We start from the raw sequence: 19,247 nt of genomic DNA on the forward strand, positions 1-19,247 counted from the left end.
ATGTTATGCTTTAGCTATTGAAAAACAGCAGATCTACAAGCTCATAGCGCGCCACTCGGTGGCGCGCTATGAGCTTGTAGATCTGCTGTTTTTGAAAAATCAAAGAGTGACTGACATTTTTAGAATCTGATCTCGGGTCAGAATGGGTTCATCAGACCAGTGTGTGTCCAGTGGAAAACCTCATATGAATCTGATCTCAGGTCAGAATGGGTTAATGATTCCCTGTTTTCAGATGACACGAAAAAACTAAAATTTTAAAAAATCCAATGGCAGTCTCTCAGTCAAATGTGGTCACCTTTGTCAAGTCCTGCCCGTGGCTGTGCCCCCCCCCCCCCCCCCCCCCCTCTTCGCACCCATTGGTTGCCGTTTCACGGTTGGACAAAAATCCTCTCTCTCCATCCACTATACTATACCATTGAAATAACATGTTTTTCAGTTGCCTTATATTGATGTTCTGTGCACGCAATTTTTTTATTTGAACCCATTCTGAACGGGAACCCATTTTGGTGTTAGCATCATGTTATGCTTTAGCTATTGAAAAACAGCAGATCTACAAGCTCATAGCGCGCCACCGAGTGGCGCGCTACGAGCTTGTAGGTCTGCTATTTTTGAAAAATCGAAGAACGACACTGACATTTTTAGAATCTGATCTCAGGTCAGAATGGGTTAATCAGACCAGTGTGTGTCCAGTGGAAACCTCGTATGAATCTGATCTCAGGTCAGAATGGGTTAAACTTGGTGTCAGTAAAAAAAGGAACATCACAGATGAAGCGTGGTGACTGCAGGGCATACCAACCATGTTTGTTTTTAGTTTTTAGTTTTCAAAAAAATATGTTTTTATCAAATTCAACATAAACATAAAGGCAGAAAGAGCCTGCTGGTTAGTCAGTCAGTCAGGGACCAATCAGAAGGCTGACATATACAGTAGGGTGAATTTGTTTACCCGTGTGTGTTGGTAGAAAATGGTTGTAAAGAAGTGTTTCATACAATATGCCACATCCCTGTTTGCCGGTATTGAATTTGTTGAAAATTGTTGAAATTGAGGTTGGTGTTTTTGTCTTGTCTGGAGTCTGTTATTGAGGCCTAATTGTCTCAGCCTCTCTCTCTCCCCAGCAGAGAGGTGGTGAGAGTCTGCCTCTCTCTCCCCAGCAGAGAGGTGGTGAGAGTCTGCCTCTCTCTCCCCAGCAGAGAGGTGGTGAGAGTCTGCCTCTCTCTCTCCCCAGCAGAGAGGTGGTGAGAGTCTGCCTCTCTCTCTCCCCAGCAGAGAGGTGGTGAGAGTCTGCCTCTCTCTCTCCCCAGCAGAGAGGTGGTGAGAGTCTGCCTCTCTCTTTCCCCAGCAGAGAGGTGGTGAGAGTCTGCCTCTCTCTCTCCCCAGCAGAGAGGTGGTGAGAGTCTGCCTCTCTCTCTCCCCAGCAGAGAGGTGGTGAGAGTCTGCCTCTCTCTCTCCCCAGCAGAGAGGTGGTGAGAGTCTGCCTCTCTCTCTCCCCAGCAGAGAGGTGGTGAGAGTCAGCCTCTCTCTCTCCCCAGCAGAGAGGTGGTGAGAGTCTGCCTCTCTCTCTCCCCAGCAGAGAGGTGGTGAGAGTCTGCCTCTCTCTCTCCCCAGCAGAGAGGTGGTGAGAGTCTGCCTCTCTCTCTCCCCAGCAGAGAGGTGGTGAGAGTCTGCCTCTCTCTCTCCCCAGCAGAGAGGTGGTGAGAGTCTGCCTCTCTCTCTCCCCAGCAGAGAGGTGGTGAGAGTCTGCCTCTCTCTCTCCCCAGCAGAGAGGTGGTGAGAGTCTGCCTCTCTCTCTCCCCAGCAGAGAGGTGGTGAGAGTCTGCCTCTCTCTCTCCCCAGCAGAGAGGTGGTGAGAGTCTGCCTCTCTCTCCCCAGCAGAGAGGTGGTGAGAGAGAGAAAGAAAGAGATGGATTTGAGAGAAAGTGTCCAATAAGCACTACGCAGCTCTCTGTTATTGAAGCACTTAAACCAACCAAGGCCTTTAAGTCTGGCTCAGCTGTGTGTGTGTGTGTGTGTGTGTGTGTGTGTGTGTGTGTGTGTGTGTGTGTGTGTGTGTGTGTGTGTGTGTGTGTGTGTGTGTGTGTGTGTGTGTGTGTGTGTGTGTGTGTGTGTGTGTGTGTGTGTGTGTGTGTGTCTGTGTGTGTCTGCCTGCCTGTGTGTGTGTGTGTGTGTCTGCCTGTCTGTGTGCCTGTCTGTCTGTCTGTCCGTCCGTCCGTCTGTTGAAATGAAATGAAGTGTGTGTCATCTCCTCCTCCTCCTCACTCTCTTCTGTTCTTCCATATTGTTCTCTCTCCTCCTCTTCAGCATCCTCTGGTTTCTACAGGACAGCCCTGGACCACAAAGCTGTCCTCTGTGCTGGGAACAGGTAAGGGGAGAACGCACGCATGCACGCACTCAAGGACACAAACTTGCACTCGTATACTTGAATTCCATTTATTCCATTACATCATTGTCTCCGACAGGCCGGACTTCCTCAGCACCATCACATTTCGGCCCATTTACCATCATTCATGACTCAACTCGTTCATGTCCGCCTGACAAGATCTTCCGATTTTGTCCAAATATTCACACAAATTCAGCTTTTTCAGATTCCGTTCAGATTGGCTACGATTGGCTTTCAGCATTTTATTTGTGGGAGGGGCCCATTTTGCACAAAATGCCACAAATCATGAACACTGCAGCGCTTGACTGTCAGTCAGTCAGTCAGTCAGTCAGACAGTCAGTCAGTCAGTCAGACAGACAGACAGACAGACAGTCAGTCAGACAGTCAGTCAGTCAGTCAGTCAGTCAGTCAGTCAGTCAGTCAGTCAGTCAGTCAGTCAGTCAGTCAGTCAGTCAGTCAGACAGACAGACAGACAGTCAGTCAGTCAGTCAGTCAGTCAGTCAGTCAGTCAGTCAGTCAGTCAGACAGACAGACAGACAGACAGACAGACAGACAGACAGACAGACAGACACATGAGACAAACTGAGTCATTTCTCAGCCGCTTCGTTAAGCCATTCTGACCTGAGATCAGATTTTAAAAAATTTCTTTCTATGTCAGTCGCTCTTCGATTTTTTTCAAAAATAGCAGACCTACAAGCTCGTAGCGCGCCACTCGGTGGCGCGCTACGAGCTTGTAGATCTGCTATTTTTCAATAGCTAAAGCATAACATGATGCTATAACACCAAAAGGGGTTCCCGCCGAAAATGGTGTAAGCGCCATTGTTTCCATCTAGACCACCGGACATTCAGCAAAGACCTCCGAACATCGTGCTAATTATCCAAACCATGGAGAGCTCCGTAGATTGGGAGTTATTCAGCTTTTTAGTCAGCCTGTATAATAATGGGAGGTGGACGGAATGAGCGCTGTTGCACAACCCGGTCTAGGATCGCTATAAAGAAGGAAAGGCCGAGCCAAAATAATAATGAAAAAAAAAGAATAATAATAAAGCTTATCAGACGGAACATTACGCCCAGAAGCAGTTGCTGGTTGGATTCCTTCTGACGGAACGTTCCGCCAGGAGCAGTTCATTTGTTAACCCATTCTGAACGGGAACCCAAAAATAGCAGATCTACAAGCTCATAGCGCGCCACCGAGTGGCGCGCTATGAGCTTGTAGGTCTGCTATTTTTGAAAAATCGAAGAATGACTGACATTTTTAGAATCTGATCTCAGGTCAGAATGGGTTAATCAGACCAGTGTGTGTCCAGTGGAAACCTCGTATGAATCTGATCTCAGGTCAGAATGGGTTAAAGTCTGAATTCAAAGTACCCCTCCCCCCTCCTTCGTTATCTCAGACTTCTCTCTGCTGTGGCCTCGATTATGTATTCTATCTGTTCTCTTAACCCATTTCGGGCGGGAACCTTCCTTTTGGTGTTTTAAGGATTATATGTTACACTTTTAGCTATTGAAAAATAGCAGATCTACAAGCTCATAGCGTGGCACCGAGTGCCGCGCTATGAGCTTGTATAGGTCTGCTATTGTTTTTAAAATCGTGAAAATGTATAGCGCAAATTTGGAATATAATATATTCTCTCAGAGCGAGCGTTTTTAACTCGTGCTTCTAGGGGAGTCCCTGGAACGACATATTTTGGGGTCCTTGACATGAAAATGTTTGAGAACCACTGACATAGAAACATGGGGGTTTTCCAGAAAACTGTCAGGATTTAGAAGACATTGTAGAATCGTCCTCGGGTCTCTAAATGGGTTAATTCTCTCTCTTGCTGTGTTTTTTTAGGAACCAGAGTCTGAATGCGTCTTGCTGTGGTTTTCTGCACAAACTCAGTATGTGTCTCCTGTCTCAGCAAGACCCTGCATCAAGCAGCCAGCAGCAAGGTAATGCAAACAGCACCGTAAACAACACACCACTGTTGTTTTTGGCAGCATATTTAGATTTTAGTTTTAGTCATTAGTCTCTTGAATTTAGTTTAATTTAATTTTCATTTAGTTTTAGTCGACTAAATCACCTGTAGATTTTAGTCTAAAATGTATTTTGGCGGTCCTTGATGCCGTCGCAATGACTGATTTTTACACTTGCTGAAAATAGCAGATCTACAAGCTCACAATGCGTTGCGCTGCGACGCGTTGTGAGCTTGAAAACAACAAACAAACACTATAGAGCGTCGCAGTCCCACCACCCTTTCATGACGACGCCATGAGGCCCAGGAAATAAATCCCAATGAACACAATATTTTCAAAGAAGAAAAACAACAAAAAAAGTGTTGCAACATGCCGTTTTTTTTCTACTTTCTAATTATTTGTTTGGCCCATGATTTGTCACGACAAGAGTTGGCTTTGTCCGCGGCGTAAACGTCTTTAAATAAATACTTTCTGAAAAGTCTATGAGGAAAATGAACGGGGATTTATTCTCCGGGTCTCTCGAGGGTGCGGGACTGCGACGCTCTATAGTGGCCCTCTGGAGTGAGTGTGGAACTACAGTATAGTGGCCCTCTGGAGTGAGTGTGGAACTATAGTGGCCCTCTGGAGTGAGTGTGGAACTATAGTGGCCCTCTGGAGTGAGTGTGGAACTATAGTGGCCCTCTGGAGTGAGTGTGGAACTATAGTGGCCCTCTGGAGTGAGTGTGGAACTATAGTGGCCCTCTGGAGTGAGTGTGGAACTATAGTGGCCCTCTGGAGTGAGTGTGGAACTATAGTGGCCCTCTGGAGTGAGTGTGGAACTATAGTGGCCCTCTGGAGTGAGTGTGGAACTATAGTGGCCCTCTGGAGTGAGTGTGGAACTATAGTGGCCCTCTGGAGTGAGTGTGGAACTATAGTGGCCCTCTGGAGTGAGTGTGGAACTATAGTGGCCCTCTGGAGTGAGTGTGGAACTATAGTGGCCCTCTGGAGTGAGTGTGGAACTATAGTGGCCCTCTGGAGTGAGTGTGGAACTATAGTGGCCCTCTGGAGTGAGTGTGGAACTATAGTGGCCCTCTGGAGTGAGTGTGGAACTATAGTGGCCCTCTGGAGTGAGTGTGGAACTATAGTGGCCCTCCATCTTTTCCCACAGCTATATGCATGCTCAACTTTCATCTTTCCTTCGCTCCTAACTCCTAACTTCCTGTTGATGTTTAGTGTTTACCCATCATGTGCCTCTACACGACCAACTCCCTGGTGCTTCGTTGCCTCGACTTGTTTGTTGATGTTATTTATCGATGTTGTTTCATTCAAAGCACGCCCAGTTCAGCCGCCGAACAGATTCTCATGTACGACGATGGCCCCTGGTGATAAAAGGGGGAAAGGCCCTTTACTTTATAGGCCAGTGGAAGATTACTGGCCGGAAAACAAAGAAAAAGGATGATGATGTCTGTCCTTTCCTTACATTCGTCTTCTCCTTCCTCCTGTCCTGATGGTCTTGATTTTATGTTTGTTTCAAGTGACTGAGTGAGTGAGTGAGTGAGTGACTAAAGGCTCATACATAGTCTGGACTTTCGGTGGTGAGGTGACCACCGAACTACAACATGACGTCACTGAGGTGACCACCGAACTACAACATGACGTCACTGAGGTGACCACCGAACTACAACATGACGTCACTGAGGTGACCACCGAACTACAACATGACGTCACGAGCCGCGGTGAAGAGCAAACCACCGCCACCGCTCCAGCCCTTCTCTCTGTTTTTACTCACCACCGCTCAACGTTATTTCAGCCCCGGTGGTCAGCTCACCACCGGAGCGGTGGTCACCTCACCACCGAAAATCCAGACTATGAATAGGCCTTGAGTGAGTGGTATGATTGGTATGCTGTAGGAAATCCAGTGTTTACCAAACTTTTTCATGTCAAGGACCCCCAAATTGTGCAGCACAAGTTGTCCTCCTGTGTGTGTCAGACTGTCTCTCTCTCTCTCTGCTGTCTCCTCCATCTCTCTCTCTCTCTCTGCTGTCTCCTCCATCTCTCTCCTCATCTGTCTTCTTCATCCATCCGTCAGGACGTTCTTTCACTCTTACGGCCGTTTTACTCGTATGGTTCGAGTTACTTTACTTCCTCCTGTGCAGTGGTGGAGTACGAGGTATTTGCACTTTTCTCCATATTTATCTCCATTTATGGGCTCCACTCTAATAATAATAATAATAATAAACTCTATTTATAGAGCACCTTTCATGACACGAGTGCAGCGCAAAGTGCTTTACAAGACAAACAAAGTACAAAGTATATAAAACTAGAAAATATCAAACAACATAACAATCAAGGCACATGAATCAAAGATGCCCAAAAATGCCGAAAAACACCAAACAACATAAAAACATGCATAAAAAAAAAGATAATGAAATAGGTGAAACAGTGAGTCAACAACAACACATTTAAATCAAAGGACTCTAAAAGCCAAATGCTAGAGTAAAAAGCTGTGTTTTAAAGAACATCTACTCCTCTGCAGTCGGCCCTGATGGGTCCCTGCTGGCCTTGTTCTGCCGTGAGTGTGTGTTAGTGAGTGTGTGTTAGTGAGTGTGTGTTAGTGAGTGTGTGTTAGTGAGTGTGTGTTAGCGAGTTTGCCATCTGTTCGTTCGTTCGTTCGATTTTCCTACTGCCATGATCCCCCCCCCCCCGGCCTTTTCTCGTTTGTTTATCCCATTCTGACCTGAGATCAGATTCATACGAGGTTCCCACTGGACACACACTGGTCTGATTATAACCCATTCTGACCTGAGATCAGATTCTAAAAATGTCAGTCGCTATTCGATTTTTCAAAAATAGCAGACCTACAAGCTCGTAGCGCGCCACTCGGTGGCGCGCTATGAGCTTGTAGATCTGCTATTTTTCAAATAGCTAAAGCATAACATGATGCTGAGTGCTGACACCAGAATGGGTTCCCGTTCAGAATGGGTTATTTTCTCATCCTCATCATCATCTCCCTTAGCATTCCATCCCACTCTTTCTCTCTCTCTCTCTCTCTCTCTCTCCATCTCTGCACCAGTGTTGTTTTTGGCAAGCACATTTCTATTTTAGTTTTAGTCATTTTAGTCTCTCTTGAATAGTTTTCACTTAGTTTTAGTCACATTTATTTTAGTCACCTGGAATGTATCGGTGTTAGTCTAGTTTTAGTCGACTAAATGTCATGCAATTTTTGTCGACTAAATCTACAGGTGATTTATTTAGTCGACTAAAATGTGTTTTTTGGCGGGCCTTGATGCCGTCATAATGGCAGATTTTATACTTGCTGAAAATAGCCGATCTACAAGCTCACAACGCGTCGCAGCGTGACGCGTTGTGAGCTTGTAGATCGGCTATTTTCAGCATGCAACCATGTGTAATATGACTTATACTGGATCTCTTGTCCACTACTAGTCCCTTTATACCATTTTAGTCTCGTTTTTATTTCATGACGAAATTGTCGATATATTTAGTCTTATAGTTTTAGTCGTCATAGCTTAGTTTTCGTTTAGTTTCCATTTAGTTTTCGTCAGTGAAAAAAGGTAGTCGACGAACATTTCTCGTCTTAGTTTTAGAAGAAGAAGCTCTTTCTCTCTCTCTCTCTCCCCTTCCATCATCTCTCGGTCCTTTGGAACATTTTATTTTAACAGAATGTAAAGTTTGTGTTGACGACGTTCTCCAGTCTCGTCATTTGTGTCCGTTCCCATTCTGACCTGAGATCAGATTCAAAAAAATGTCTTCCACATCCTGACAGTTTTCTGAAAAAGTTTGTTCTATGTCAGTCGTTCTTCGATTTTTCAAAAATAGCAGACCTACAAGCTCGTAGCGCGCCACTCGATCTAAGTGCCGCGCTATGTAGCTTGTAGATCTGCTATTTTTCAATAGCTAAAGTTTAAAATAATGCTTAAAACACTGCACAGTATTTGTTAAAATGACACACATATCCACGCGTATTTATTCATGCCTGCCTGCTGCTGTCATGTGACTGGGATCACCACATAAACAAACAGGGTTGCCAGATTTCACATAAACAAACAATCAGGTCTTTGAAACAACATACTTTGGCCGACTTGGCCAGGGTTGACAGACTCTGTGCTGAGAGCAAGCACAAGCAGTCAGGTTATAACATAAGCAACTTTGGCCTGACTGTATCAAACTGTATTTATTCGTGACGCCATCAGCAGCATGACTGCCTGATGCCGTCTCGCAAATCTAGTTTGCGTCTCGGAGGACGCAGTGTCGGTATAGGCCAATCACAGGCAGGCGGGGCGTTACCATGCCTATGCTCGGACACAAACTAGATTCACGCCCCCTTACACGATGCTATCATGTGCTACGATCACCGCCAAAAAAGAAATAACAGGGTTGCCAGATTTCACATAAACAAGCACGCAGGTCTATGAAACCAGACACTTTGGCCATTTTGGTTGGTTGCCAGATTTTGTGCTTTATTACAGCGAGCACAAGCAATCAGGTTAAGATTTAAAAAAAGTGGGCCTGACTGTCAAACTTTATTGTCCAATGTTGTTTTACACTTTATATAATGACCACTGTACTTGCCAACACTACCTGTAGCTTTGACAGATCTATACACGCTCACACTATTAAATATAATTAAAGGTATTTAAAACGTTAAATCTGACTTGCCTAAACAAGCAGATACCCTGTTACATAAACTACAGTACAATACACATACGTACTAATACTGTTACCCTGTTGCATAAACTACAGTACAGTACACATACGTACTAATACTGTTACCCTGTTACATAAACTACAGTACAGTACACATACATACTAATACTGTTACCCTGTTACATAAACTACAGTACAGTACACATACATACTAATACTGTTACCCTGTTACATAAACTACAGTACAGTACACATACGTACTAATACTGTTACCCTGTTACATAAACTACAGTACAGTACACATACGTACTAATACTGTTACCCTGTTACATAAACTACAGTACAGTACACATACATACTAATACTGTTACCCTGTTACATAAACTACAGTACAGTACACATACATACTAATACTGTTACCCTGTTACATAAACTACAGTACAGTACACATACATACTAATACTGTTACCCTGTTACATAAACTACAGTACAGTACACATACGTACTAATACTGTTACCCTGTTACATAAACTACAGTACAGTACACATACATACTAATACTGTTACCCTGTTACATAAACTACAGTACACATACATACTAATACTGTTACCCTGTTACATAAACTACAGTACAGTACACATACATACTAATACTGTTACCCTGTTACATAAACTACAGTACAGTACACATACGTACTAATACTGTTACCCTGTTACATAAACTACAGTACAGTACACATACATACTAATACTGTTACCCTGTTACATAAACTACAGTACAGTACACATACGTACTAATACTGTTACCCTGTTACATAAACTACAGTACAGTACACATACGTACTAATACTGTTACCCTGTTACATAAACTACAGTACAGTACACATACGTACTAATACTGTTACCCTGTTAAGTAAACTACAGTACAGTACACATACGTACTAATACTGTTACCCTGTTACATAAACTACAGTACAGTACACATACGTACTAATACTGTTACCCTGTTACATAAACTACAGTACAGTACACATACATACTAATACTGTTACCCTGTTACATAAACTACAGTACAGTACACATACGTACTAATACTGTTACCCTGTTACATAAACTACAGTACAGTACACATACGTACTAATACTGTTACCCTGTTACATAAACTACAGTACAGTACACATACATACTAATACTATTACCCTGTTACATAAACTACAGTACAGTACACATACATACTAATACTATTACCCTGTTACATAAACTACAGTACAGTACACATACATACTAATACTGTTACCCTGTTACATAAACTACAGTACAGTACACATACATACTAATACTATTACCCTGTTACATAAACTACAGTACAGTACACATACATACTAATACTATTACCCTGTTACATAAACTACAGTACAGTACACATACATACTAATACTATTACCCTGGGCGTGCGTGTGTCTATGATGTGCGGCCATCCACTGCTAGATGTGAAGGGAAGAATATAGGGTTTTAAACTGCTTTTTTCTCTCTCTCTCTCTCTCTCTCTGTCTCTCTCTGTCTCTCTCTCTCTCTCTCTCTCTCAATTCAATTCAACAGGCTTTATTGGCATGACATTTTACAAGTGTTGCCAAAGCACAATCACAGATATGACAAACAACAACATAACAACATAATATCAATGACATGAAAAAATAAATAAAAATAAAATAAAATAAAGCAGGTGGTGCAGAAAATAAAAAAATGGCATATACTATATGCCATTACTGGTTGTCCCTTTTCTTGTGACAGGAATTATTGACATATTTTGCAGCCAAAACTGCACATTCTTTCTGTTCCCCCAGAAGGAGTGGTAATTTTGGGTGCAGGCTTTAGTTCCGACATACTATTGATCCGAAACCTCAATCCTAACCTAACCCTAACCGCAAGCACGGGAGCAGCGCATGTCGGACCATCGCTTTTTCGCATCGCATCGCATGTCCCCCCCCCGCTTCGGATCTTCGGTGTGTCGGAAAAGCGTGCGCACCCCGGTAATTTTTCCCTTTCTGTCATACTTACGAATTCTGGGCAATTTGTTTCAAATTTTGGGAAGAACTCCTCTCTAATATTTGTGTAGTTTTTTTACATTGTGTTAAGAAGTGTATAACTCTGTCTCTATAGCTCCGTCATCACAGTGACAGCACAGCCTCTCCTCTCTGGGCAGCCAGGTCTGTCTCTCTCTCTCTCTCTGTATCTCTCTCTCTCTCTCTCTCTGTATATCTCTCTCTCTATAGTCTTAGCATACAGTGAAGGAATAAAGTCCTCTTTGTTTAAAAGTCTCCCTGCAGACACAGAGTATAGAGGATTAGAGGAACTGCAGCTCCTCTCTGTCACAATAACCATGTTTCAGTGAACCTTCGCCCCTCGCTCTCTCTAACTTTACCTCTCTGTTCCCTTTCATGTTCTCTTCTGTACTCTCTCTCTCCCTCTCTCTCTCTCTCTCCCTCTATCTCTCTCTCTCTCTCTCCTCATGCTCACTACTTGTGTATTCTTCCTTCATCCCCAGTGAGGTGTGGACAAAGAAAAAGTGCTCACGTGTTTTATTCAAGTATGAGTATCGATACTGCAGTGTAGAAATAGTAGAAATCCAAAATTCACTTGAGTAAGAGTACGTCGGCTTCAAAATGTACTTTCCCTTTTGGTGTTGTAGCATCATGTTATGCTTTAGCTATTGAAAAATAGCAGACCTACAAGCTCGTAACGAGCTTGTTAGGTCTGCTATTTTTTTGAAAAATCGAAGAACGACCGACATAGAAACATAGCTTTTTCAGAAAACTGTCATTTATATAGAATCTGATCTCAGGTCAGAATGTACCTAAAAACATAGTCATTGGGCAGAATGTCAGAATGACATGCAGTAAAGGCTGTCGCGGGCAAGGTGCCTGGACCGCTGAGCCACGGTCCAGGCCCACTGGACCGCTGAGCCACGGTCCAGGCCCATAATAAGTATACAATACTTAAAGTGAAATGTACTTTCCATCAACTGCCCTAGAGAACACTAGCTGTTGCTGTGCTGTTGTTATAGAGCCATCCCCTTTCTTTGCTGCAGGGCTTAATTACTCAACTCCATTCCTCTGCCTTCCCTCCCTCCTCATCACCCTCTCTCTCTCTCTCTCTCTCTCTCATTGTTCCATCTCGCTGTCTCTGTTTCACATTTGATTGTGCTTTAATTTGTGTGTGTGAGCGTGCGTGCGTGCGTGCGTGTGTGTGTGTGTGTGTGTGTGCGTGTGTGTGTGTGTGTGTGTGTGTGTGTGTGTGTGTGTGTGTGTGCGTGTGTGTGTGTGTGTGTGTGTGTGTGTGTGTGTGTGCGTGCGTGTTAGCGTGCGTGTGTGCATCTGTGCGTGTTCTATCCCTCTCTCCCCACCATACTTTCCGTACCTCCCTCCAGACTCGTTTGTTTCAGTACAACCTGTCCTCTCTCTCCCTGTATAAACCTGTCCTCTCTCTCCCTGTATAAACCTGTCCTCTCTCTCCCTGTATAAACCTGTCCTCTCTCTCCCTGTATAAACCTGTCCTCTCTCTCCCTGTATAAACCTGTCCTCTCTCTCCCTGTATAAACCTGTCCTCTCTCTCCCTGTATAAACCTGTCCTCTCTCTCCCTGTATAAACCTGTCCTCTCTCTCCCTGTATAAACCTGTCCTCTCTCTCCCTGTATAAACCTGTCCTCTCTCTCCCTGTATAAACCTGTCCTCTCTCTCCCTGTATAAACCTGTCCTCTCTCTCCCTGTATAAACCTGTCCTCTCTCTCCCTGTATAAACCTGTCCTCTCTCTCCCTGTATAAACCTGTCCTCTCTCTCTCCCTGTATAAACCTGTCCTCTCTCTCCCTGTATAAACCTGTCCTCTCTCTCCCTGTATAAACCTGTCCTCTCTCTCCCTGTATAAACCTGTCCTCTCTCTCCCTGTGTATAAACCTGTCCTCTCTCTCCCTGTATAAACCTGTCCTCTCTCTCTCCCTGTATAAACCTGTCCTCTCTCTCCCTGTATAAACCTGTCCTCTCTCTCCCTGTATAAACCTGTCCTCTCTCTCCCTGTATAAACCTGTCCTCTCTCTCCCTGTATAAACCTGTCCTCTCTCTCCCTGTATAAACCTGTCCTCTCTCTCCCTGTATAAACCTGTCCTCTCTCTCCCTGTGTAGGCATTTATACCTAGTTCTTTATCCCTCCGTGCTTCTGTTTACAGTTTCCAGTGAGGAAAGGTAAAGTAGACTTGGTAAAGCCTTTAGACCTGAGGACGCATCTGTGTACTACAGATCAGTGGCCTTGTGGTTAGAGTGTCCGCCCTGAGACTGGGAGGTCGGGGTTCGATCCCCGGCCGGGTCATACCAAAGACTGTAAAAATGGGACCCAATGCCTCCTTGCTTGACACGCAGCATCAAGGGTTGGATTGGGGGTTAGTCCCTGCGACATACTAGCATACATGATGCTAGTTAATAACTAGCGTCATGTCCAGGGGGTGTACTTGTACATCAAGCTGCCTCACGCTACAGAAACAGGAGATAGCCTCCTGCCCTATGGGCCTCATGGCTACAGAAACAGGAGATAGGCTCCTGCCCCTATGGGCCTCATGGCTACAGAAACAGGAGATAGGCTCCTGCCCATATGGGCCTCATGGCTATACAGAAACAGGAGATAGCCTCCTGCCCTATGGGCCTCATGGCTACAGAAACAGGAGATAGGCTCCTGCCCCTATGGGCCTCATGGCTACAGAAACAGGAGATAGGCTCCTGCCCCTATGGGCCTCATGGCTATACAGAAACAGGAGATAGGCTCCTGCCCCTATGGGCCTCATGGCTACAGAAACAGGAGATAGGCTCCTGCCCATATGGGCCTCATGGCTATACAGAAACAGGAGATAGGCTCCTGCCCCTATGGGCCTCATGGCTACAGAAACAGGAGATAGCCTCCTGCCCTATGGGCCTCATGGCTACAGAAACAGGAGATAGGCTCCTGCCCCTATGGGCCTCATGGCTATACAGAAACAGGAGATAGGCTCCTGCCCCTATGGGCCTCATGGCTATACAGAAACAGGAGATAGGCTCCTGCCCCTATGGGCCTCATGGCTACAGAAACAGGAGATAGGCTCCTGCCCCTATGGGCCTCATGGCTACAGAAACAGGAGATAGGCTCCTGCCCCTATGGGCCTCATGGCTACAGAAACAGGAGATAGGCTCCTGCCCCTATGGGCCTCATGGCTACAGAAACAGGAGATAGGCTCCTGCCCCTATGGGCCTCATGGCTCAGCAAGGCTACTTACTTACTTACGCATCTGTGTCACCTCATAGCTTGTAACCACTATATGAAACTTTAGCTGTTGAAAAACAGCATTCGCATTTGCAATTTTTGAAAAATGTGGCGCAAATATTTGAATTTATATATTCTTTCACAGTGAACGTTTTTAACTCATATATTTGCTTCCGTGGGGGTCCCCGGAACAACATATTTTCAGATGGTGGTCGATGGCCAAATACAGATGATTCTGTGGGTCCTTCACATGAAAGGCTTTGAGCACCAGTACTGATACGTCTTTCACAAAACTGTGATCTTAGTGGGTCCGATATAGAGCACCGAAGTCCTGACGTACGATTCCCCTGGTTCGCGGGAGTAATTTCTCTATGGAGAATAACATGGGCTCATCTTAAAATCGTTTCATATAAGCGTTGTGGTCCAAAAATAAACAAGCTGTCTCTGCGTTATGGTCAGGGAGGTGTCTCTGTATCGTTTGCAACAGTCAGTCACTCATATATGATACAGTCTGCTTCTAGCGAAAATCTAACTAATTCAGCAGCAGTAACATTAGCGTTTTCTCTCAGTCAGTTGATTCTTCATATCCATATGAGCGAAGCGGCCGGGGTGACATGTTTATTTTTCAAACACAGTTGTTATATGAGGCGATCTAAAATCCCCCCCTATGGGGATTTCAATGCAACTAAACAAATACATGAACCTGGGGACTGACGCCCTCTACTGATGAACCTGGGGACTGACGCCCTCTACTGAAAGTGACGTCAGACTTCGGTGCTCTATGCGGAAACGCCTAGAACTACTACTGCAAAAAACTACTTTCTGGCCTTGACAGCCCAGACATCTAAACAGAAAAGTCCTATCTGATTTAAACGGTGTTAAACAACATTAAACTCACTTTGGCACTCAATTTGCTACTTGATTTTTCATTCACTCTATGCATGCGCACACCCACTATACTCTAGTATTAACCCATTCTGACCTGAGATCAGATTCATACGAGGTTTCCACTGGACACACACTGGTCTGATGAACCCATTCTGACCTGAGATCAGATTCTATAAAAATGTCAGTCGATTTTTCAAAAAATAGCAGACCTACAAGCTCGTAGCGCGCCACTCGGTGGCGCGCTATGAGCTTGTAGATCTGCTATTTTTCAATAGCTAAAGCACGACATGATGCTAACACCAAAATGGGTTCCCGTTCAGAATGGGTTAAACAACATTAAACTCACTTTGGCACTAGATTTTTCATTCACTTTATGCATGCGCACACCCACTATACTCTAGTATTAAAAGGAATCATCTGTTATTATAAAAAATCAACCAGACTTCTCTCTCTCTCTCTGTCTGAGCTTTACGCATTTCCTTCTGTATGCCCTCTCCAAGACGCCGGTGGTACAGTATATCTTGCAAGATGAAAGTGTTCAAATGTATTTATAAATGCATTCATCATCGATGACTCAAATTTCAAGGGGCAATTTTGAAAATGCTGAAATGTAATTCCCTCGTTCCCACAGACCAAGACAAATCTATAGGTTTACAAACGCAAACCCCTGTGACTTTTTGAGTTTTGCTCGCGAGAGATGCCTCGCGAGTAATATGACAAATAACCATAAGAATTCACTTCATATATGGTACAGTATCTCTTAGATATGGGTGATGGTTGTTACATCTGCTACTGCAGATAGCAAAGAACCCAGCTCAACATGCGGACAGCAGCATTAATAACTTTATTAATATTAATATTTTATTTTTCAGTATTTTCCTCCGGGTGCCGTCTCTATTAACCTATTCTGAACGGGAACCCCTTTTGGTGTTTAGCATCATGTCATGCTTTATAGCTATTGAAAAATAGCAGATCTACAAGCTCGTAGCGCGCCACCGAGTGGCGCGCTACGAGCTTGTAGGTCTGCTATTTTTGAAAAATCGAACGAACGACTGACATTTTTTTAGAATCTGATCTCAGGTCAGAATGGGTTATAATCAGACCAGTGTGTGTCCAGTGGAAACCTCACTATGAATCTGATCTCAGGTCAGAATGGGTTAATATATATACTCTTAAGTGTCGGTGTCCTTAACTCCTCCCCTACTCCCCCTCTCTCTTGGTTTCTTCCTCCTCCTCCTGTCTCTTTCCTGTCTCCATCCATCCAGAGTCCCTGGGGGGGATAAACAGGTTGCATCTTCCCACTGTTTGTAGCCTGCGGGTCGGTTTGCCTCTGTTCCATCTTTCTCCTCCATCATCAACACATCACTCCTCTCTCTCTCTCTCTCTCTCTCTCTCTGTCTCTCTATCTCTGTCTCTCTCTCTCTCTCTCTCTCTCTCTCTCTCTCCCTATAGAGGTGAATGAGGACGTGTCAGCCTTGCCTTTACTCTCTCTCTCTCTCTCTCAGTCGTTCTATAATTAATTCACTCTTCCTCCCTGCGGCGGTCTGTCTGTCTGTCTGTCTGTCTGTCTGTCTGTCTGTCTGTCTGTCTGTCTGTGTCCTCTGTGTTGCTCCACGTGTGTCTACGTATACCCTGGAATTAACCCATTCTGACCTGAGATCAGATTCATACAAGGTTTCCACTGGACACACACTGGTCTGATTAACCCATTCTGACCTGAGATCAGTTTCTAAAAAATGTCAGTCGTTCTTAGTTTTTTCTAAAATAGCAGACCTACAAGCTCGTAGCGCGCCACTCGGTGGCGCGCTATGAGCTTGTAGATCTGCTATTTTTCAATAGCTAAAGCATAACATGATGCTGACACCAAAATGGGTTCCCGTTCAGAATGGGTTAAGAAGGGTATCTGAGCAGTTGTATTGGCGTCTAACTGCAGTGCTGATGTCGTCGGTAACAAGAAGACTCGCCCCGCTTTTGTTTTCCTCCCAGAATTTTCCCCAGTGAGGGGTTGGTGGGAGAGGCTGGACAGCAGACGGCTGGACTTTGAATTTCTCTAACTATAAACTTTCATGACAGCAGAACAGCCTAAGTACGAATATAATTTATGAAAAGCTACTACAGTGAAGTCTGTTCACAGAAGTTGTTGTAGGATAATGTGGGGATTATCTGACGAGGTACCATTTGAGGGGGCCAAACCTTACATAATATACTAAATAATACTAAATTGTTTATAGGGTCAATATAAGTAAAATAATATAGCCTTTCTACAGGAGTATCTTTTTATATTTTTCCAAAAAGAATACAAACAGCCAATAGCATATTACAAAGTTATCCCCCTCACTGGTGAAAACTCCGGGAGGAAAAAACGGGCACGCACCGGGGCGAGTCTTCCGGTATTCATGTTGTCGACTAATACCATGTCAAAAAAATGTTCGTCGACTACCTTTTGTCACTGATTACTTGAGTATATCTATAACTTAATTCAAATATCACTTATTTTTTTTTGTTTTGTTGTGATAGTCCTCCCTACTATAGAGTGTGCTGACCATATAAGGAGTTCCTCCCTGTCCCCAGTTAACCCCTGAGGGGGTCAAAAAAACATAGGTTTCGTTTTTTGGCTATAGGTGGCCTAGCCTTCATCCAATCAGGATAGAGTAGGGGACTGGGGGTGGGCGGGCCTTGGTGTGTGTGCTGTTGGCCTGTGGTGTGTGTGTGTGTGTGTGTGTGTGTGTGTGTGTGTGTGTGTGTGTCCACTGTAGTGCGTGCATGTGCACATCTTGTTACCGGTGGCGGACCGGGTGTTTTTTTCCAAATCGCCCAAATCACTGAATGCTCCTTTAAGAACTTTTACTTAAGTAAAACATGCAAGTATACTTTTTCCACCACTGCATGGGAGCCTCCCTCGAATTCTTCCTCCATCTCTCCCTCCGTTCCTGTTTCCTTCTCTCTTTAACCCATTCTGACCTGAGATCAGATTCTAAAAATGTCTTCTATACATCCTGACAGTTTTCCATTCTGACCTGAGATCAGATTTAAAAAAAATGTCTTCTATGTCAGTCGCTCTTCGATTTTTCTAAAAATAACAGACCTACAAGCTCGTAGCGCGCCACTCGGTGGCGCGCTACGAGCTTGTAGATCTGCTATTTTTAAAATAGCTAAAGCATAACGTAATGCTAACACCAAAAAATGGGGTTTCCGCCCAAAATGGGTTAAAATGCAACCCCTTTTGCTCCATTATTCCCACAGGTCCCGTTTATACCAAGATAAAGTTCTTAAAAACAACACCATTAAAAAGCCATCCATGTCACAGTGTTTCCGCATCAGTTTCTATTTTATATGTTTTGACGTTTTGACAGTCACAAAAAAATATCATATCCACATGAGGTCCCTCAAGACCACTGTTCCCACAAAGCCACCATAGTGCTGTCTGTCTGTGCTGTACTGGTTATATCCATACAACACATTCTGCCTGTTAGGCTTTTAAGTTTTTATCTCATTTAGACCTGAGGACGATTCTACAAATGCCTTCTAAATCCTGACACTTTTCTGAAAAACCTCATGTTTCTGTGTCAGTGGAGGAACACCCAAAAATATATGAAATTGGCCGTCGACCACCATCTGAAAATAATTATGTTGTTGCAGAAGCAAAGATTTTAAAAACTTTTGCTCTGAAAGAATATATTCGAACATTTGGGCGACATTTTCACGATTTTTCAATAGCTAAATTATAACATAATGTTTAAAACACCAAAAGGGTTCCCGCCCAAAACGGGTTAATAAATGAGCACTGTCCTTTTGGTTTATAGCCTTTTTTCCCCTTGCATCTTTGTCCCCTCTCTCTCTCTCTCTCTCTCTCTCTCTCTCTTTCTAGCTTGATCCCTTTTTAGTTGAATTAATTTGGGGTAATTATAAAAACCACAGAATTATAAGTAACATCATCAATCTCTGTCGTTCTCTTATCTGTCCTGGATTCACTGTCCCTCCCTCCCTCTATCCATCCCTCTCTGTCTGTCTCTCTCTCTGTCTGTCTGTCTCTGTCTCTCTATCTCTCCCTCTCTGTCTCTGTCTCTCTCTCTCTCTCCATCCATCTCTCTCTCTCTCCATC

At 44.2% G+C, this 19,247-nt stretch overlaps 1 protein-coding gene across 1 annotated transcript in view; it reads left to right on the top strand.

The window, feature by feature from the left end:
- The window catches only part of mei1 (meiotic double-stranded break formation protein 1), a gene marked incomplete at both ends in the record, with an annotated part of 133,097 nt that overhangs the window by 65,293 nt on the left and 48,557 nt on the right, over window positions 1–19,247 (top strand). Inside the window, 2 exons of the mRNA XM_080776466.1 lie at window positions 2,297–2,357; window positions 4,210–4,307. Coding sequence (XP_080632592.1) covers window positions 2,297–2,357; window positions 4,210–4,307 — 159 coding nt within the window. The remainder of the gene's footprint in view (window positions 1–2,296; window positions 2,358–4,209; window positions 4,308–19,247) is intronic.

Source organism: Protomyctophum bolini (genome assembly GCF_963924005.1).
Source record: "Protomyctophum bolini genome assembly, chromosome: 11".
NCBI classification, from domain to species: Eukaryota; Metazoa; Chordata; class Actinopteri; order Myctophiformes; family Myctophidae; genus Protomyctophum; species Protomyctophum bolini.